General features: G+C 43.1%; 1 protein-coding gene across 3 annotated transcripts in view; it reads left to right on the forward strand.

Moving 5' to 3' along the window:
• Positions 1-22,719, forward strand: part of LOC131944852 (adenylate cyclase type 5) — a 167,181-nt gene that overhangs the window by 130,809 nt on the left and 13,653 nt on the right. For all 3 annotated transcript variants that reach the window (XM_059305706.1, XM_059305708.1, XM_059305707.1), the window contains exons 5-6: positions 14,033-14,272; positions 22,432-22,590. In XM_059305706.1, coding sequence (XP_059161689.1) covers positions 14,033-14,272; positions 22,432-22,590 — 399 coding nt within the window. The remainder of the gene's footprint in view (positions 1-14,032; positions 14,273-22,431; positions 22,591-22,719) is intronic.

Here is a 22,719-nt window from a genome sequence, read left to right on the forward strand (position 1 = left end):
TTTCTAAGTGGTCTGGGTCTACTGGGGTAGGCTAGTGATATCAGTACACTTTTCTAAGTGGTCTGGGTCTACTGGGGTAGGCTGGTGATATCAGTACACTTTTCTAAGTGGTCTGGCTCTACTGGGGTAGGCTGGTGATATCAGTACACTTTTCTAAGTGGTCTGGGGTAGGCTGGTGATATCAGTACACTTTTCTAAGTGGTCTGGGGTAGGCTGGTGATATCAGTACACTTTTCTAAGTGGACTGGGTCTACTGGGGTAGGCTGGTGATATCAGTACACTTTTCTAAGTGGTCTGGGGTAGGCTGGTGATATCAGTACACTTTTCTAAGTGGACTGGGTCTACTGGGGTAGGCTGGTGATATCAGTACACTTTTCTAAGTGGTCTGGGGTAGGCTGGTGATATCAGTACACTTTTCTAAGTGGTCTGGGGTAGGCTGGTGATATCAGTACACTTTTCTAAGTGGTCTGGTGTAGGCTGGTGATATCAGTACACTTTTCTAAGTGGTCTGGGGTAGGCTGGTGATATCAGTACACTTTTCTAAGTGGTCTGGGTCTACTGGGGTAGGCTGGTGATATCATTACACTTTTCTAAGTGGTCTGGGGTAGGCTGGTGATATCAGTACACTTTTCTAAGTGGTCTGGGGTAGGCTGGTGATATCAGTACACTTTTCTAAGTGGTCTGGGTCTACTGGGGTAGGCTGGTGATATCAGTACACTTTTCTAAGTGGTCTGGGTCTACTGGGGTAGGCTGGTGATATCAGTACACTTTTCTAAGTGGTCTGGGTCTACTGGGGTAGGCTGGTGATATCATTACACTTTTCTAAGTGGTCTGGGGTAGGCTGGTGATATCAGTACACTTTTCTAAGTGGTCTGGGGTAGGCTGGTGATATCAGTACACTTTTCTAAGTGGTCTGGGTCTACTGGGGTAGGCTGGTGATATCAGTACACTTTTCTAAGTGGTCTGGGGTAGGCTGGTGATATCAGTAAACTTTTCTAAGTGGTCTGGGTCTACTGGGGTAGGCTGGTTATATCAGTACACTTTTCTAAGTGGTCTGGGGTAGGCTGGTGATATCAGTACACTTTTCTAAGTGGTCTGGGTCTACTGGGGTAGGCTGGTGATATCAGTACACTTTTCTAAGTGGTCTGGCTCTACTGGGGTAGGCTGGTGATTTCGGTACACTTTTCTAAGTGGTCTGGGGTAGGCTGGTGATATCAGTACACTTTTCTAAGTGGTCTGGGTCTACTGGGGTAGGCTGGTGATATCATTACACTTTTCTAAGTGGTCTGGGGTAGGCTGGTGATATCAGTACACTTTTCTAAGTGGTCTGGGGTAGGCTGGTGATATCAGTACACTTTTCTAAGTGGTCTGGGTCTACTGGGGTAGGCTGGTGATATCAGTACACTTTTCTAAGTGGTCTGGGTCTACTGGGGTAGGCTGGTGATATCAGTACACTTTTCTAAGTGGTCTGGGTCTACTGGGGTAGGCTGGTGATATCAGTACACTTTTCTAAGTGGTCTGGGGTAGGCTGGTGATATCAGTACACTTTTCTAAGTGGTCTGGGTCTACTGGGGTAGGCTGGTGATATCAGTACACTTTTCTAAGTGGTCTGGGGTAGGCTGGTGATATCAGTACACTTTTCTAAGTGGTCTGGGGTAGGCTGGTTATATCAGTACACTTTTCTAAGTGGTCTGGGGTAGGCTGGTGATATCAGTACACTTTTCTAAGTGGTCTGGGTCTACTGGGGTAGCCTGGTGATATCAGTACACTTTTCTAAGTGGTCTGGGGTAGGCTGGTGATATCAGTACACTTTTCTAAGTGTTCTGGGTCTACTGGGGTAGGCTAGTGATATCAGTACACTTTTCTAAGTGGTCTGGGTCTACTGGGGTAGGCTGGTGATATCAGTACACTTTTCTAAGTGGTCTGGGTCTACTGGGGTAGGCTGGTGATATCAGTACACTTTTCTAAGTGGTCTGGGTCTACTGGGGTAGGCTAGTGATATCAGTACACATTTCTAAGTGGTCTGGGTCTACTGGGGTAGGCTGGTGATATCGGTACACTTTTCTAAGTGGTCTGGGGTAGGCTGGTGATATCAGTACACTTTTCTAAGTGGTCTGGGTCTACTGGGGTAGGCTGGTGATTTCGGTACACTTTTGTAAGTGGTCTGGGTCTACTGGGGTAGGCTGGTGATATCAGTACACTTTTGTAAGTGGTCTGGGTCTACTGGGGTAGGCTGGTGATATCGGTACACTTTTCTAAGTGGTCTGGGGTAGGCTGGTGATATCAGTACACTTTTCTAAGTGGTCTGGGTCTACTGGGGTAGGCTGGTGATTTCGGTACACTTTTGTAAGTGGTCTGGGTCTACTGGGGTAGGCTGGTGATATCAGTACACTTTTGTAAGTGGTCTGGGTCTACTGGGGTAGGCTGATGATATCAGTACACTTTTCTAAGTGGTCTGGGTCTACTGGGGTAGGCTGGTGATATCATTACACTTTTCTAAGTGGTCTGGTGTAGGCTGGTGATATCAGTACACTTTTCTAAGTGGTCTGGGGTAGGCTGGTGATATCAGTACACTTTTCTAAGTGGTCTGGGTCTACTGGGGTAGGCTGGTGATATCAGTACACTTTTCTAAGTGGTCTGGGTCTACTGGGGTAGGCTGGTGATATCGGTACACTTTTCTAAGTGGTCTGGGTCTACTGGGGTAGGCTGGTGATATCAGTACACTTTTCTAAGTGGTCTGGGTCTACTGGGGTAGGCTGGTGATATCAGTACACTTTTCTAAGTGGTCTGGGTCTACTGGGGTAGGCTGGTGATATCAGTACACTTTTCTAAGTGGTCTGGGGTAGGCTGGTGATATCAGTACACTTTTCTAAGTGGACTGGGTCTACTGGGGTAGGCTGGTGATATCAGTACACTTTTCTAAGTACTTCCAGCAGAACAGCAAAAATTGCAGGAAGTTTGGGTCATTGTTGTGTCACAGATCCATCTCTGTGAGAAAGTAGGTGAGAGAACTTGATCCAACCTTTCTCTTTCTTTCTGAATTATTGTCGTTTTGTGAAAAACAGAGTTTCATGTTTCTCTCACCCACTTCTCACAACATATAGCCTAGTATACGAATGAGAAAGCTCTCCTGTCCCTTTGTGTAAAATGTGCACGCTCCCTTACTAAATAGATAATCAGTTTACCAGACAACGTTAGCAGCTTTTAACTTTAAAAAAATTTGAAACCATTGACTTTAGATAGCACTGAGCTATATACCTACTCCACTAATATTGGCATAAGTTAATATTCTCTGTAGAGCTAGCGATACATGGGCACATGAAGTAGAATTAATGTTTCTTGACCTCGGCATATATTGAATGGATGGTGTGGTCAGCACAATGCCCAGCCGTAAGATTGGCTTCGGGTTAACTTGAACGGAACTGCATACGTTTATTTTAAACCTTAACCAGTTTAGTCGTGCATACGTTTGTTTTAAACCTAAATCTCGGAGACTGTATCTGTATCGGTATCTAAATCCCTTTCTCTGTATCTCTGGTTCCCTTGGTCTGCCTACAACAATCTATCCCCCCCCCCCCCAATCAATCAGTACTTCCGATAAGACGGTAAAAATTGCAGGAAGTTTGGGTCATTTTTGTGTCACAGATCCATTAGGCTTAGGTTGTAAGTGTCTTCTAAGTTAAATGGTATGCCCTTTTACTATGCGATACACTATTTAACGCTGGCATTAAGAATGTCTAAACGTAATTACTTTGAACAGATTGTGTGTTTAGTTAAATAGCCTCTTCACTTGTTATGTTGTATCTGTTGTTAACATAGGGAAGGCGCGGTGTGGAGGATTTTAAATCAGGCTTTTAATCTACTTAATTGATTGATCGTTTATAATTGTTAGCGTGCACATGTTTTAACGGTGTCAAATGAATACTGGTAGAGACATGTAAGCGTCACATGCTGGTGGTAAAGTTGCTACAAGACATGTAAGCGTCACATCACCTTGCTGGTGGTACAGTTGCTACAAGACATGTAAGCGTCACATGCTGGTGGTACAGTTGCTACAAGACATGTAAGCGTCACATGCTGGTGGTACAGTTCCTACAAGACATGTAAGCGTCACATGCTGGTGGTACAGTTCCTACAAGACATGTAAGCGTCACATGCTGGTGGTACAGTTCCTACAAGACATGTAAGCGTCACATGCTGGTGGTACAGTTCCTACAAGACATGTAAGCGTCACATGCTGGTGGTACAGTTCCTACAAGACATGTAAGCGTCACATGCTGGTGGTACAGTTCCTACAAGACATGTAAGCGTCACATCACCTTGCTGGTGGTACATTTGCTACAGGACATTTAAGCGTCACATGCTGGTGGTACAGTTCCTACAAGACATGTAAGCGTCACATGCTGGTGGTACAGTTGCTACAAGACATGTAAGCGTCACATCACCTTGCTGGTGGTACAGTTGCTACAAGACATGTAAGCGTCACATGCTGGTGGTACAGCTGCTACAAGACATGTAAGCGTCACATGCTGGTGGTACAGTTGCTACAAGACAAGCGTCACATGCTGGTGGTACAGTTGCTACAAGACATGTAAGCGTCACATGCTGGTGGTACAGCTGCTACAAGACATGTAAGCGTCACATGCTGGTGGTACAGTTGCTACAAGACAAGCGTCACATGCTGGTGGTACAGTTGCTACAAGACATGTAAGCGTCACATGCTGGTGGTACAGTTGCTACAAGACATGTAAGCGTCACATGCTGGTGGTACAGTTGCTACAAGACATGTAAGCGTCACATGCTGGTGGTACAGTTGCTACAAGACAAGCGTCACATGCTGGTGGTACAGTTGCTACAAGACATGTAAGCGTCACATGCTGGTGGTACAGTTGCTACAAGACATGTAAGCGTCACATGCTGGTGGTACAGCTGCTACAAGACATGTAAGCGTCACATGCTGGTGGTACAGTTGCTACAAGACATGTAAGCGTCACATGCTGGTGGTACAGTTGCTACAAGACATGTAAGCGTCACATGCTATTGGAATAGTTGCTACACACGGCAGGTCAGGCTAGAGGGGTCCCATCTGTTCTCAGAATGAAATGTCGCCAGAACAAACTGCCGGGAGGCGATGTAAACAAAACATATATCTTGCTGTGATGTGTTTGATTTGTACTTTGATGTAGTGATTGGTGCGTGTTTGTGGATGGGTGGGGTGGGGGGGGGGTTAAACCCTGGTCTGGTCAGATACTGATACATTGAGTGGGGTGTCTCTAATGAGAAGAGGGCGCCTGAAGAACCTAGACCACAAACCTATAGCTAACCCCAACACCAATCCTAACACCAACTTTAAACCTACATTTAACCTTAACTCTGACTCTTACCCTAGCTCTAACTGGTCGGGGGTAATTGACGAGGTGGGGGGGGGGGGGGCGGGGATGTAATGTCCTGCTCCCATTTATGATTTAGGGAGTAAAACGTGGGAACATATTTCACAGTAGTGTAATGTAGGCCTATGTGAGAGATAGTGTGTACGGTATGTATCTAGTAGCGTGTAAGTCTCAGACAGAGTAAGTCTACTGGGTACAAGCTTCAGTACTTTTTAGAAGTGGGTGGGGTGTGTTAGGGGTAGTGGGTACAGTAGTGTATAGGTGTGGGGTGCGGTGTGTTAAAGATAGTGGGTACAGTAGTATTTATGTGTGGGTGGGGTGTTCAAGGCAATTTTGGTAATCTAGGCTGACTTGAGTACAGAACCGTAAATGGGTTGATGTATGTAGGGGGGGGGGGGGCAGACACGAGTACAGAAGCAAGGTGTCGTGGCCACGCCCCGGGATTTGACTGTCAGTGCCACCTTATCTCTCAAGTACCCTCGAGTTGTCCCTCTTGTCGCTCTCACCGACTCTTTTAAACGCGGACATTGATTTTTTTTATTTTGGTGCTACAAGTACCGTCCCAGATTGAGCCAGTTCTTGGATTCATTTCTCTTAAAATATTGATAAAATACACTTGAATGTTTTACATTAGTTTGTAGTATCTACATGCTACATTTATCATCTGATGGCGAGTGGGCTATTGTAGAGTTTAGATTACAGAGACGACGCTGTATGTAAGGTGTCCGACCAACCCTATTACCAACCCTAAGACCAACCCTATCACCAACCCTAAGACCAACTCTACCACTGACCAACAATATCTCCGCCTTAATATCTACCACTGACCAACCCTAAGACTAACTCTACCACTGACCAACCCTAAGACCAACTCCACCACTGACCAACCCTAAGACCAACCCTAAGACCAACTCCACCACTGACCAACCCTAAGACCAACCCTAAGACCAACCCTAAGACCAACTCCACCACTGACCAACCCTAAGACCAACCCTAAGACCAACCCTAAGACCAACCCTAAGACCAACTCCACCACTGACCAACCCTAAGACCAACCCTAAAACCAACCCTAAGACCAACTCCACCACTGACCAACCCTAAGACCAACCCTAAAACCAGCCCTAAGACCAACCCTAAGACCAACTGTCCGCCATGCCCCTCGCTATCACAACGTTCCTGGGGTTTATTTAGGAATAATTCCAACTTAGTCTTCAGCCTCGGATAATGCCATTCAACATTTCGGCCAAAGTGCTTCGCCCTTTTCATACCACTGGAATCCTCACATAATCAAATTGTAATTTTCTTCCCCCCTCCCCTTCTTTAGCTCCAAACCTACTTTTTTTTGTTTTCTGGGCCTCTTTTTTTGTATCTAAAAACTCGAGACTAAAGCCGATACCCATTTAGGACTGACACCAAAGAAATATTTTAGAGAGCTCAGTGGCAGATTCTTTTCTTTCTCTTTTTAATCCTGTCTGGATTTGTGTTTGGGTTATCTCCGTTAGCAAATTATTGTTTTAAAAATATTCAAAGGAACTAGGACATTGTCTATAACACCCAGGTCAATACCCCCATAACAATTACCCTCTTCTTTAAAATACGCATCATTCATGTTTTCGCTAAAGTGAGAAACCCGACTTAGAATGCATGACTTTGAACATGATAAAAATATATTCCGTGCTTTATTTATGGGGAGGTGACCGGGGGTGGAGGACTGTTTAACAGGGGGTAATGTCCTGCTCGCATTCATAGCAGCATTCTAACTATTTTTATTTTTAATAATATCAAAGAATTACAAGACAGGCAAAATGTGTTGCTTGCTTCCAGTATAATTCCAGACTATAGAACTGAGACTTTTAATCTCCCATTGTATGTCAAATTATGAAGACGTCCTTCGACTCCTGCTAATTTATTTAGCCCGTGTTAAAAATGGCGCCAGTAAACAAAATTCTAGTCTAGAATATCGCGTATTTTTTCTGTGGAATCTACCAAGTTTACAGCATACGGATCAGTTCGGTTTGATCTCTCACATTAAAGCGGAGAAATAGTAGTTATTTCAGATTAGTCGTCTAGTTCCCGTTGGTCTGCTTCAACTTGGTCTTGTTTATAACCCGCCAATTGTTGGTCGTCCAGTGGTCCCCAGTTGTCCCACGCATCTCTGTGTTGCCCATTTGTCCCGTCCCCCCACATCTGTGTGTCACCCAGTTGTCCCCCACCATATTTGTGTTCCCCAGTTGCCCCCCTTCATCTGTGTGTTCCCCACATATGTTCCCCAACTGTCGTCCCCCCGCCCACATCTGTATGTCCCCCACATCTGGGTGTCCCCAGTTGTACCCCAGCATTTGTGTGTCGTCCAGTTGTCACCTACATCTGTGTGTCCCCCAGCTGCCCCCCCCCCCACATCTGTGTGTCCCCCCACAATTGTGTCCACCACATTTGTGTGTCTCCCACATCTCGGTGTCGCCCACATCTGTGTGTCCCCCACATCTGGGTGTCCCCAGTTGTACCCCACATCTGTGTGTCGTCCAGCTGCCCCCTCCCCTACATCTGTGTGTCCCCCACAACTGTGTGTCCCCCCACAACTGTGTGCCCCCCCCACAACTGTGTCCACCACATCTGTGTCCCCCACAACTGTGTGTCCCCCCACAACTGTGTGTCCCCCACATCTGGGTGTCCCCAGTTGTACCCCACATCTGTGTGTCGTCCAGCTGCCCCCTCCCCTACATCTGTGTGTCCCCCACAACTGTGTGTCCCCCCACAACTGTGTGCCCCCCCCCCCACAACTGTGTCCACCACATCTGTGTCCCCCACAACTGTGTGTCCCCCCACAACTGTGTGTCCCCCACATCTGGGTGTCCCCAGTTGTACCCCACATCTGTGTGTCGTCCAGCTGCCCCCTCCCCTACATCTGTGTGTCCCCCACAACTGTGTGTCCCCCCACAACTGTGTGTCCCCCACATCTGGGTGTCCCCAGTTGTACCCCACATCTGTGTGTCGTCCAGCTGCCCCCTCCCCTACATCTGTGTGTCCCCCACAACTGTGTGTCCCCCCACAACTGTGTGCCCCCCCCCCCCCACAACTGTGTCCACCACATCTGTGTCCCCCACAACTGTGTGTCCCCCCACAACTGTGTGTCCCCCACATCTGGGTGTCCCCAGTTGTACCCCACATCTGTGTGTCGTCCAGCTGCCCCCTCCCCTACATCTGTGTGTCCCCCACAACTGTGTGTCCCCCCACAACTGTGTGTCCCCCCACAACTGTGTGCCCCCCCCCCCACAACTGTGTCCACCACATCTGTGTCCCCCACAACTGTGTGTCCCCCCACAACTGTGTGTCCCCCACAACTGTGTGCCCCCCCACAACTGTGTCCTCCACATCTGTGTGTCCCCCACAACTGTGTGTCCCCCACAACTGTGTCGTCCAGTTGTCCCCCACATACCAGAACATATTCCTTTTAAAAACATTTTTATTTCATTGGTTCCAGACAATGGTCCAAGTTTGATCAGTGAGGGGTGGGGAGGGGAGGGATAGACCTGGAGGCTTGCAATATTTCAGGAAATGCCGTTGATGCGGCCGTTGGTGGAGCCAGACTAGGCGGCCTAATCAAAAACTCAAATTGACAGTGGAACAGCCAGTAATTGAATTGGCCGGGGACGAGCTTCTATCGGTGAATACAACAGCTGTTCTCCCGTCCTTCCGCCCTCGACTCTTGTCAAAAGGGCTTTTCCAATGACGGCACATAACCGGTGGCAGAACGTCAAATCGTACACATGCATCTCCCCGCTAGTTCAACATCGGTTCTACTTTTTGGGATACGCTCTTGTAGAAGAGGACGTGCGTCTGATGTTTGGCTACCTCACTGCTACTGTTTACTTTTGACGAAAGTATTCGGTCTTTAATTTATATTAACATAAGTTCTCACTGTCAATATTTGTACCAAAAATAGTTTAATACTTTTTTTTATTGTGTTGGAACTTCCGTAATATGCCGTCAAATGAATGTTGCTTTTGACGACGAGGACATAACGTAACAACACCTTTTAGTGCGAATCACAACATAAGCAAATATCCGACATATATGTAGACATATGATTAAGAGACTCTTGCAGATACCTCAACATAAGCTATCCCACTACAACCACAGCAACACATACATACACGTACCGGATTCAATAACACGTTTTCGATGCTGAAGACTTAATTTAGTGCTATAGAGCAATCTTTAGCGTCCAGTTTGATCCAGTCTTTAGTTCCCACACAATGTAGTTTGATCCAGTCTTTAGTTCCCACACAATGTAGTTTGATCCAGTCTTTAGTTCCCACACAATGTAGTTTGATCCAGTCTTTAGTTCATGTAGTTTGGTCCAGTCTTTAGTTCCCACACAATGTAGTTTGATCCAGTCTTTAGTTCCCACACAATGTAGTTTGATCCAGTCTTTAGTTCCCACACAATGTAGTTTGATCCAGTCTTTAGTTCCCCCACAATGTAGTTTGATCCAGTCTTTAGTTCCCACACAATGTAGTTTGATCCAGTCTTTAGTTCCCACACAATGTAGTTTGATCCAGTCTTTAGTTTATGTAGTTTGATCCAGTCTTTAGTTCCCACACAATGTAGTTTGATCCAGTCTTTAGTTCCCACACAATGTAGTTTGATCCAGTCTTTAGTTCCCACACAATGTAGTTTGATCCAGTCTTTAGTTCCCACACAATGTAGTTTGATCCAGTCTTTAGTTTATGTAGTTTGATCCAGTCTTTAGTTCCCACACAATGTAGTTTGATCCAGTCTTTAGTTCCCCCACAATGTAGTTTGATCCAGTCTTTAGTACCCACACAATGTAGTTTGATCCAGTCTTTAGTTCCCACACAATGTAGTTTGATCCAGTCTTTAGTTCCCACACACTGTAGTTTGATCCAGTCTTTAGTTCCCACACAATGTAGTTTGATCCAGTCTTTAGTTCCCCCACACTGTAGTTTGATCCAGTCTTTAGTTCCCCCACACTGTAGTTTGATCCAGTCTTTAGTTCCCACACAATGTAGTTGATCCAGTCTTTAGTTCCCACACAATGTAGTTTGATCCAGTCTTTAGTTCCCACACACTGTAGTTTGATCCAGTCTTTAGTTCCCACACAATGTAGTTTGATCCAGTCTTTAGTTCCCCCACACTGTAGTTTGATCCAGTCTTTAGTTCCCCCACACTGTAGTTTGATCCAGTCTTTAGTTCCCACACAATGTAGTTGATCCAGTCTTTAGTTCCCACACAATGTAGTTGATCCAATCTTTAGTTCCCACACAATGTAGTTTGATCCAGTCTTTAGTTCCCACACAATGTAGTTGATCCAGTCTTTAGTTCCCACACAATGTAGTTTGATCCAGTCTTTAGTTCCCCCACAATGTAGTTGATCCAGTCTTTAGTTCCCACACAATGTAGTTGATCCAATCTTTAGTTCCCCCACACTGTAGTTTGATCCAGTCTTTAGTTCCCACACAATGTAGTTTGATCCAGTCTTTAGTTCCCACACAATGTAGTTTGATCCAGTCTTTAGTTCCCCCACAATGTAGTTTGATCCAGTCTTTAGTTCCCACACAATGTAGTTTGATCCAGTCTTTAGTTCATGTAGTTTGGTCCATTCTTTAGTTCCCACACAATGTAGTTTGATCCAGTCTTTAGCTCCCCCACACTGGTGTACCGAATGTGCATTGATCCTAGGGTCATCAGCACCAGGCCTGACCTGTGTAAGTAGTCCCTAGTGACCAGCTGTAATTGATTCGTGGTCTGCACCGTCTCCGCTCTGACATTTGGTTGTTTCCCCTTGTTAGATCACCGAGGCTCGGACAGATGTGTGTATCACATCATGACCAGGCGTATGCCTTATTTTAGTGCTACTTGACATTTGATACACAGTGTTCAATCTATTTGCAACTCAAAAGCAAAAACATGTGTTTATCAATTCTGAATACTTTTTTGTTAAAATAAATTGAAATCAGGTTTCATATACAATTATGTATAACCATCTAATAGGGCTTAATAGGCGTTTAAAAGTTGTTTTTTTTTCTCTTCTAATTTAAGTTTTTAGTTAGCTATTCCCCATCATATTTCTACTATTGTGCATTTATTCCCAAGCATATTTCAACTGTTGTCTACAACATATCTCAACTGTTGTCCATCTACTCCCCAGCATATCTCAACTATTGTCCATCTACTCCCCAGCATATCTCAACTGTTGTCCATCTAATCCCCAACATATCTCAACTGTTGTCCATCTACTCCCCAGCATATCTCAACTATTGTCCATCTATTCCCCAACATATCTCAACTGTTGTCCATCTACTCCCCATCATATTCAACTGTTGTCCATCTATTCCCCAGAATATTTCAACTATTGTCCATCTACTCCCCAGAATATCTCAACTGTTGTCCATCTACTCCCCAGCATATTCAACTGTTGTCCATCTATTCCCCAGAATATCTCAACTGTTGTCCATCTACTCCCCAGCATATCTCAACTGTTGTCCATCTACTCCCCATCATATCTCAACTGTTGTCCATCTACTCCCCATCATATTCAACTGTTGTTCATCTATTCCCCAGCACATTTCAATTGTTGTCCATCTACTCCCCAGCATATTATCTCAACTGTTGTCCATCTACTCCCCAGCATATTTCAACTATTAACCATCTACTCCCCAAACATATTTCAACTATTGTCCATCTACTCCCCAGAATATCTCAACTATTGTCCATCTACTCCCCAGCATATCTCAACTTTTGTCCATCTACTCCCCATCATATTCAACTGTTGTCCATCTATTCCCCAGAATATTTCAACTATTGTCCATCTACTCCCCAGAATATCTCAACTGTTGTCCATCTACTCCCCATCATATTCAACTGTTGTTCATCTATTCCCCAGCACATTTCAATTGTTGTCCATCTACTCCCCAGCATATTATCTCAACTGTTGTCCATCTACTCCCCAGCATATTTCAACTATTAACCATCTACTCCCCAAACATATTTCAACTATTGTCCATCTACTCCCCAGAATATCTCAACTATTGTCCATCTACTCCCCAGCATATCTCAACTTTTGTCCATCTACTCCCCATCATATTCAACTGTTGTCCATCTATTCCCCAGAATATTTCAACTATTGTCCATCTACTCCCCAGAATATCTCAACTGTTGTCCATCTACTCCCCATCATATTCAACTGTTGTTCATCTATTCCCCAGCACATTTCAATTGTTGTCCATCTACTCCCCAGCATATTATCTCAACTGTTGTCCATCTACTCCCCATCATATTCAACTGTTGTTCATCTATTCCCCAGCACATTTCAATTGTTGTCCATCTACTCCCCAGCATATTATCTCAACTTTTGTCCATCTACTCCCCATCATATTCAACTGTTGTCCATCTACTCCCCAGAATATCTCAACTGTTGTCCATCTACTCCCCAGCATATTCAACTGTTGTCCATCTATTCCCCAGAATATCTCAACTGTTGTCCATCTACTCCCCAGCATCATATCTCAACTGTTGTCCATCTACTCCCCATCATATCTCAACTGTTGTCCATCTACTCCCCATCATATTCAACTGTTGTTCATCTATTCCCCAGCACATTTCAACTGTTGTCCATCTACTCCCCAGCATATTATCTCAACTGTTGTCCATCTACTCCCCAGCATATTTCAACTATTGTCCATCTACTCCCCAGAATATCTCAACTATTGTCCATCTACTCCCCAGCATATCTCAACTTTTGTCCATCTACTCCCCATCATATTCAACTGTTGTCCATATATTCCCCAGCATATTTCAACTGTTGTCCATCTACTCCCCAGCATATCTCAACTGTTGTCCATCTACTCCCCAGCATATCTCAACTGTTGTCCATCTACTCCCCATCATATTCAACTGTTGTCCATCTACTCCCCAGCATATCTCAACTATTGTCCATCTATTCCCCAACATATCTCAACTGTTGTCCATCTACTCCCCAAACATATTTCAACTATTGTCCATCTACTCCCCAGAATATCTCAACTATTGTCCATCTACTCCCCAGCATATCTCAAATTTTGTCCATCTACTCCCCATCATATTCAACTGTTGTCCTTCTATTCCCCAGCATATTTCAACTGTTGTCCATCTACTCCCCAGCATATCTCAACTGTTGTCCATCTACTCCCCAGCATATTTCAACTGTTGTCCATCTACTCCCCATCATATCTCAACTATTGTCCATCTACTCCCCAGCATATCTCAACTGTTGTCCATCTACTCCCCAGCATATCTCAACTGTTGTCCATCTATTCCCCAACATATCTCAACTGTTGTCCATCTACTCCCTATCATATTCAACTGTTGTCCATCTACTCCCCAGCATATCTCAACTGTTGTCCATCTACTCCCCATCATATTTCAACTGTTGTCCATCTACTCCCCAGCATATTTCAACTGTTGTCCATCTACTCCCCAGCATATCTCAACTGTTGTCCATCTACTCCCCAGCATATTTCAACTGTTGTCCATCTACTCCCCAGCATAGTTCAACTGTTGTCTATCTACTCCCCATCATATCTCAACTGTTGTCCATCTACTCCCCATCATATCTCAACTGTTGTCCATCTATTCCCCAGCATCCTATTCGCCGACATCTGCGGCTTCACGGCTCTGTCGTCTACCTGTACGGCCCAAGAGCTGGTCCAGCTCCTGAACGAGCTGTACGCCCGCTTCGACACACTGGCCACCCAGAACCACTGCCTGCGCATCAAACTGCTGGGCGACTGCTACTACTGCGTCAGTGGCATGCCGGAACCACGACGTGACCATGCGCACTGCGCCGTAGAGATGGGACTGGACATGGTGGAAGCTATTGCGTAAGTTCCTTTTTCTTCACGCAGACATTTTTTTTGGTTCAATGTGAGGGGCGGGGGGGCGGGGGGGGGGGGGGGGGAAGCTCTATAACTGACGTCATACTACTAATGGGGTCGGACTTAAGTAATGATGTGTGTTGAGAGGTCGGCATTTTACATTTTCGACGTAATTTTCAAAAGTAAAGTTAATCACTTTATTAAACAGCAAAACGAAAATTAACAGTGTACTTAATAGAGAATCAGATTCAGCCAAAATTGTCGGTATTAATTTAGTGGCTTGCGATGTTTTCGTTATAATACACCTAGCTTTACACTTATTTTTTTGTCATACACCTTTATATTAGTAGGAAATTACTGTGACTTCACCAGATCAAACCGTAACTTTACAAGGCCAAACCGTGACTTGAGTGGCCCATTGACAGACTGTCATTTGATGTTCTGAACGCTTGAGGACACCACCGACACAATCGATATTCGAACAACGAGCGTTTTATGACACTCTTTGAGATCACGTGGTTCCCGTATTTAATTTCTCGAACAGATCAAGGCCAATTTAAAATGTTCCATTAAAAATAAATTAACACAGTACACAACATGTTTGCCCTCGTTTAAGTTCCGTTCTGTTTGGAAAGTTTTAGGTAGGACAAAAACTGCTTGAATTGGCAGGATCAATGCACAAAAAAGGTGATAATATTGGGAGTTACTCAAGTTTTCATTTGAAACTAAACTAAGTTGATTGAACGAAACATGTGTACGTTTATGTTCCACATTACGTCAGATGAGCATTTTGCCATGACAAGTAAAAGTGTGAGAACTTGTCCAGTAATTGTACCAAGGTTATGATGGACCACGTCTCATGATGGACCTAGTCTCAACTCGAGTCCAGCTCTCAAGGTTCGCCTATTGATTGCCTCACCAATGGAGGCGACCCGCATTCCAATCCCCTTAAAACAACATCGGTGACCAGATTTTTTTCTCTTCTCGTCTAAAATACAATTTTGAAACCATTCAGCGTTTCCTGTACCCCAGTACCACTTGTTGGAGCCTGAACTATTTTTTGGCTGTTAGTTCAAGACGTGTTGGCCAGTGGGAACTGGAGGATTGAAAATTCTTTTTGATCAATAAGACAGTGGCCGGCATTAGCACGCTCCACTGGTTTCATCCACCCATCCAGTCCCGTTTCTGATTTATTTATTTCTCTCTCCCTCGTGTTTCTCTGTAAGGTCAGGGGTAACATGGACACAATGGTAATTGGGTTTTCTTTTTAGGGTAAAACTTAGTGGTAACATGGACACAATGGTAATTGGGTTTTCTTTTTTAGGGTAAAACTTAGTGGTAACATGGACACAATGGTAATTGGGTTTTCTTTTTAGGGTAGATGGTAACATGGACACAGTGGTAATTGGGTTTTCTCTTTAGGGTAGATGGTAACATGGACACAATGGTGATTGGGTTTTCTCTTTAGGGTAGATGGTAACATGGACACAATGGTGATTGGGTTTTCTCTTTAGGGTAGATGGTAACATGGACACAATGGTGATTGGGTTTTCTTTTTAGGGTAAAACTTAGTGGTAACATGGACACAATGGTAATTGGGTTTTCTCTTTAGGGTAAAACTTAGTGGTAACATGGACACAATGGTGATTGGGTTTTCTCTTTAGGGTAAAACTTAGTGGTACCATGGACACAATGGTAATTGGGTTTTCTCTTTAGGGTAAAACTTAGTGGTAACATGGACATAGTGGTAATTGGGTTTTCTCTTTAGGGTAAGTGGTAACATGGCCACAATGGTAATTGGGTTTTCTCTTTAGGGTAAAACTTAGTGGTAACATGGACGCAATGGTAATTGGGTTTTCTCTTTAGGGTAAATCTTAGTGGTAACATGGACACAATGGTAATTGGGTTTTCTCTTTAGGGTAAGTGGTAACATGGCCACAATGGTAATTGGGTTTTCTCTTTAGGGTAAAACTTAGTGGTAACATGGACGCAATGGTAATTGGGTTTTCTCTTTAGGGTAAATCTTAGTGGTAACATGGACACAATGGTAATTGGGTTTTCTCTTTAGGGTAAATCTTAGTGGTAACATGGACACAACGGTAATTGGGTTTTCTCTTTAGGGTAAATCTTAGTGGTAACATGGACATAGTGGTGATTGGGTTTTTTTTTTAAGATGATTGGTAACACAGGCAGCGTGGTAATTAGGCTTTTTACTTAGGTCATCGATAGCATTGACGCTAGTTGAGCTTTTTATACTCCTCTCCGTGAGGATAAAAGCTGACATTTATTACATTATTTGCTCCTTGTATAGTGTTCGTCTTGTCTACCTTTAAACTTTGAACTCAAGTTTATAAGATCTGGTATCAGTGTAATTATGGCACTGTCTGCCCCCCTCCCCCCCCCCCCCTCCACCTCCTGGCCAACCAGTGGCTACTTTGTCAAACATTGCTTGCACTTCACCGGTCATGGCCTCCATCTGTGTAGCCTAAACGGGAGAATGATTTCACTCCTCACATATTTCTCTTGACGTGTAAAATACATGACACGGTAAAATAGATATTTCTGTACGCAAGTGGTAAAGGACATGCAGATGGTTCCACGGTGTGCATGTCGCTCGGCACGCTCCCTACTTGTCCAACTACATGCAGATGGTTCCACGGTGTGCATGTCGCTTGGCACGCTCCCTACTTGCCCAACTACATGCAGATGGTTCCACTGTGTGCATGTCACTTGGCACGCTCCCTACTTGTCCAACTACATGCAGATGGTTCCACTGTGTGCATGTCACTTGGCACGCTCCCTACTTGCCCAACTACATGCAGATGGTTCCACGGTGTGCATGTCACTTGGCACGCTCCCTACTTGTCCAACTACATGCAGATGGTTCCACGGTGTGCATGTCACTTGGCACGCTCCCTACTTGTCCAACTACATGCAGATGGTTCCACGGTGTGCATGTCACTTGGCACGCTCCTTACTTGCCCAACTACATGCAGATGGTTCCACTGTGTGCATGTCACTTGGCACGCTCCCTACTTGCCCAACTACATGCAGATGGTTCCACGGTGTGCATGTCACTTGGCACGCTCCCTACTTGCCCAACTACATGCAGATGGTTCCGCGGTGTGCATGTCACTTGGCACGCTCCCTACTTGCCCAACTACATGCAGATGGTTCCGCGGTGTGCATGTCACTTGGCACGCTCCCTACTTGTCCAACTACATGACTGTCTCGTGGATCTCCCCCAACAGGTGAAGCGCCTTCCGTGTAGCGTAAAGAAACCTGATCTCCTTCTATTCCTGGCCCTCGCTTTGTCTCAATCAACTCATTAATTAGAGCCCCCGTGCCGGAGCATCCAACACCAAGGATCATCTTGCCGGATAATTTCCGTGGCCACCACGACAGCCGGCCTGATGATCCATCATATGGCCGCATTAGTTCACAGTCCGGCACTCCCAGCCTTGACACGCCTTCTCAACAAAAAATGGTGGACCAGACTCGCAAGGGAGAGAACTCCAAGTTATCTCTCTCGTGTTGACCTGCTGGGTGCAGCTCCTCCAGCTGACAAGAATTCCTTCCCCTGATCAATGACACACAAGCCGTGGAAAAATACAAGCATCCTACGCTATCAACGGCCGGGCCTATAATTAAAACATATAGCCACCATGATTAACGTTACCCCCCCCCCCCCCCCCTCCGTTGTCGCTATTGTGGAATGAGCTGCTGTCAGTTTTCTTCCCATCTTATTAGAGTACCCAAAATATTTCCATTTGTCTTTGGTAACAAACTGCGGGGTGAACACTTTGGTTTTTTTTTTTTTGTCCTGCAGCTGTTTCTCTCCTATTTGTACAACTATCTCTTGGGGTTTGTTTACGAGAGTTGCTGTCAGAATGATTCAATAGTAGCTACCGGTGTTTAAATTGTATCCATTGGCTACATGTATTACGTAACAAACTTGTGAGCACCAACTTGTTTTTAATTGAACTTGAAATGACCATTGTTTGGATTTTGTTACAATTTTTTTATGAAGGTCGGAAGTCTTTGGTACATTTTTTATGTGACCTCGTTAGTGGATAAAGGCTTTCAAATCTCTAGTAGAAACTTGTTGTTTTTTTTTTCTGTCCCTCTCGGAGAAAACGCTGACTCGGGTGTTATTTGTTCGATTTGTCTTTTGACGATAATTTGTCACGTGATCTGATCGTAGTCATGAGTTATTAACTTTTTACCGTGATATAACACCGCGGGTGTATTGATCGCTTCAACTCAGTCTCAGATATCTTGAAATAACGAATGGAACTACAGCAGCTTATAAGATTGTGGTCAATGGTCTCAGATATCCTGAAATAACGAATGGAACTACAGCAGCTTATAAGATTGTGGTCAATGGTCTCAGATATCCTGAAATAACGAATGGAACTACAGCAGCTTATAAGATTGTGGTCAATGGTCTCAGATATCCTGAAATAACGAATGGAACTACAGCAGCTTATAAGATTGTGGTCAGTAGTCTCAGATATCTTGAAATAACGAATGGAACTACAGCAGCTTATAAGATTGTGGTCAGTAGTCTCAGATATCTTGAAATAACGAATGGAACTACAGCAGCTTATAAGATTGTGGTCAATAGTCTCAGATATCTAGAAATAACGAATGGAACTACAGCAGCTTATAAGATTGTGGTCAGTAGTCTCAGATATCTAGAAATAACGAATGGAACTACAGCAGCTTATAAGATTGTGGTCAATGGTCTCAGATATCCTGAAATAACGAATGGAACTACAGCAGCTTATAAGATTGTGGTATATAGTCTCAGATATCTAGAAATAACGAATGGAACTACAGCAGCTTATAAGATTGTGGTCAGTAGTCTCAGATATCTTGAAATAACGAATGGAACTACAGCAGCTTATAAGATTGTGGTCAATAGTCTCAGATATCTAGAAATAACAAATGGAACTACAGCAGCTTATAAGATTGTGGTCAATAGTCTAAGATATCTAGAAATAACGAATGGAACTACAGCAGCTTATAAGATTGTGCTCAATAGTCTCAGATATCTAGAAATAACGAATGGAACTACAGCAGCTTATAAGATTGTGGTCAATGGTCTCAGATATCCTGAAATAACGAATGGAACTACAGCAGCTTATAAGATTGTGGTATATAGTCTCAGATATCTAGAAATAACGAATGGAACTACAGCAGCTTATAAGATTGTGGTATATAGTCTCAGATATCTAGAAATAACAAATGGAACTACAGCAGCTTATAAGATTGTGGTCAATGGTCTCAGATATCTAGAAATAACGATAAGAACTACAGCAGCTTATAAGATTGTGGTCAATAGTCTCAGATATCTAGAAATAACGAATGGAACTACAGCAGCTTATAAGATTGTGCTCAATAGTCTCAGATATCTTGAAATAACGAATGGAACTACAGCAGCTTATAAGATTGTGGTCAATAGTCTAAGATATCTTGAAATAACGAATGGAACTACAGCAGTTTATAAGATTGTGATATATAGTCTCAGATATCTAGAAATAACGAATGGAACTACAGCAGCTTATAAGATTGTGGTATATAGTCTCAGATTTCTTGAAATAACAAATGGAACTACAGCAGCTTATAAGATTGTGGTCAATAGTCTCAGATATCTTGAAATAACGAATGGAACTACAGCAGCTTATAAGATTGTGATATATAGTCTCAGATATCTAGAAATAACGAATGGAACTACAGCAGCTTATAAGATTGTGGTCAGTAGTCTCAGATATCTTGAAATAACGAATGGAACTACAGCAGCTTATAAGATTGTGGTCAATAGTCTCAGATATCTAGAAATAACGAATGGAACTACAGCAGCTTATAAGATTGTGCTCAATAGTCTCAGATATCTTGAAATAACGAATGGAACTACAGCAGCTTATAAGATTGTGGTCAATAGTCTAAGATATCTTGAAATAACGAATGGAACTACAGCAGTTTATAAGATTGTGATATATAGTCTCAGATATCTAGAAATAACGAATGGAACTACAGCAGCTTATAAGATTGTGGTATATAGTCTCAGATTTCTTGAAATAACAAATGGAACTACAGCAGCTTATAAGATTGTGGTCAATAGTCTCAGATATCTTGAAATAACGAATGGAACTACAGCAGCTTATAAGATTGTGATATATAGTCTCAGATATCTAGAAATAACGAATGGAACTACAGCAGCTTATAAGATTGTGGTCAGTAGTCTCAGATATCTTGAAATAACGAATGGAACTACAGCAGCTTATAAGATTGTGGTCAATAGTCTAAGATATCTAGAAATAACGAATGGAACTACAGCAGCTTATAAGATTGTGCTCAATAGTCTCAGATATCTAGAAATAACGAATGGAACTACAGCAGCTTATAAGATTGTGGTCAATAGTCTAAGATATCTTGAAATAACGAATGGAACTACAGCAGTTTATAAGATTGTGATATATAGTCTCAGATATCTAGAAATAACGAATGGAACTACAGCAGCTTATAAGATTGTGGTATATAGTCTCAGATTTCTTGAAATAACAAATGGAACTACAGCAGCTTATAAGATTGTGGTCAATAGTCTCAGATATCTTGAAATAACGAATGGAACTACAGCAGCTTATAAGATTGTGATATATAGTCTCAGATATCTAGAAATAACGAATGGAACTACAGCAGCTTATAAGATTGTGGTCAGTAGTCTCAGATATCTAGAAATAACGAATGGAACTACAGCAGCTTATAAGATTGTGGTCAGTAGTCTCAGATTTCTTGAAATAACGAATGGAACTACAGCAGCTTATAAGATTGTGGTATATAGTCTCAGATAGCTTGAAATAACGAATGGAACTACAGCAGCTTATAAGATGGTGGTATATAGTCTCAGATATCTAGAAAAACGAATGGAACTACAGCAGCTTATAAGATAGTGGTCAATAGTCTAAGATATCTTGAAATAACGAATGGAACTACAGCAGCTTATAAGATTGTGGTATATAGTCTTAGATATCTTGAAATAACGAATGGAACTACAGCAGCTTATAAGATTGTGGTCAATAGTCTCAGATATCTAGAAATAACGAATGGAACTCAGCAGCTTATAAGATTGTGGTCAATACAACTTGTTCTCAGATATCTTGAAATAACGAATGGAACTATTATAAGATTGTCGTCAATACAACTTGAGTTATCTTGGCAGTTTATGGAAGTTCAATGCAACACTATTCTTATACTTAGCTAGAAAATAAAGTGTATTCAACAACAGTGTAAGGAAAATCAACTGAATACACAGCAAATTTAATTAAACATTGTTTAAATGTAACAGAAATGATATGTAATACCAGTAGCTTATCCAGGGGGAGCTAAACTAGTTTTAATGAAGTTATTTCCCATTGCTCCAAACGTTTTTTTTTTCTATTTTTTTTTGTAAAAGTTACTTTTAATTAATTTCTGTTACATATAATTTCATTCAGGGGCGTAGCGAGGGGGGGGGCGGGGGTGTGGACCGCACCGGGCGACACCATTTAGGGGAATGACACCAAGGAAAAAATAGCAAAATATATAGAGAAAAACTTGAGGGGGGTGCAAATCGAAAGTTCGAGGGGGAGGTGGTGCAAATCGAAAACTTGAGGGGGGGGGGGTGCAAATCAAAAGTTTGAGGGAGGTGCAAATCGAAAATTTGAAAGTTTGTCCCCGGGAAGGGTCGCTACGCCTCTGGGGGGGGGGGGGGGGTGACACCATTAAGTGCCGCACCGGGTGACACCCGACCTCGCTATGCCACTGATTTCATTAATGAGATCTTGGCTTAATGAGATCTAGTGTTGTGATCCAATTGGGCATTTGGCATTTTAGCTCATTATTTAGTTAGTCTATAAACTTTTTTAAAATAAATGTAAGTAGAATTTGAGAAGTAATTAACTTCTTCCACATTGTAGCCCTTTATACATAGACAATAGAAACCCATCTTTGTAACAGCTCTGTAGTTGATGTAAACTCATACATCCAAGACCTTGTTAAGCAGTGGTAAACAATATTCTCTGATGAAGGTGTAATATTAAATCTTCATAATTATGTATGTGTGTGTTTGTGTGTATATACTAATATAGGTTTGTTGCTATTGATGATTCTTGTGCCCATAGATTGGTGCGTGACTTGACTGGTGTCAATGTAAATATGAGGGTCGGCATCCACTCTGGACGTGTCCACTGTGGTGTCCTGGGCTTGTACAAATGGCAGTATGACGTCTGGTCTAATGACGTCACACTGGCCAATCACATGGAGAGTGGAGGGTTACCTGGGTAAGTCAGCTGATGCCATTTGTTTGTATTAAAGTTAGGTGATGTTGTTGAAGTGTAGGTTTGTTGCTAGGTACTTCACACCATAAGTAGACAAATGTTACAGAATATAGTAATTGTAAAGATAGAACT

The sequence above is a fragment of the Physella acuta genome, unplaced genomic scaffold, assembly GCF_028476545.2.
Source record: "Physella acuta isolate Inbredline_101_S28 unplaced genomic scaffold, ASM2847654v3 ptg000511l, whole genome shotgun sequence".
Taxonomy (NCBI): Eukaryota; Metazoa; Mollusca; class Gastropoda; family Physidae; genus Physella; species Physella acuta.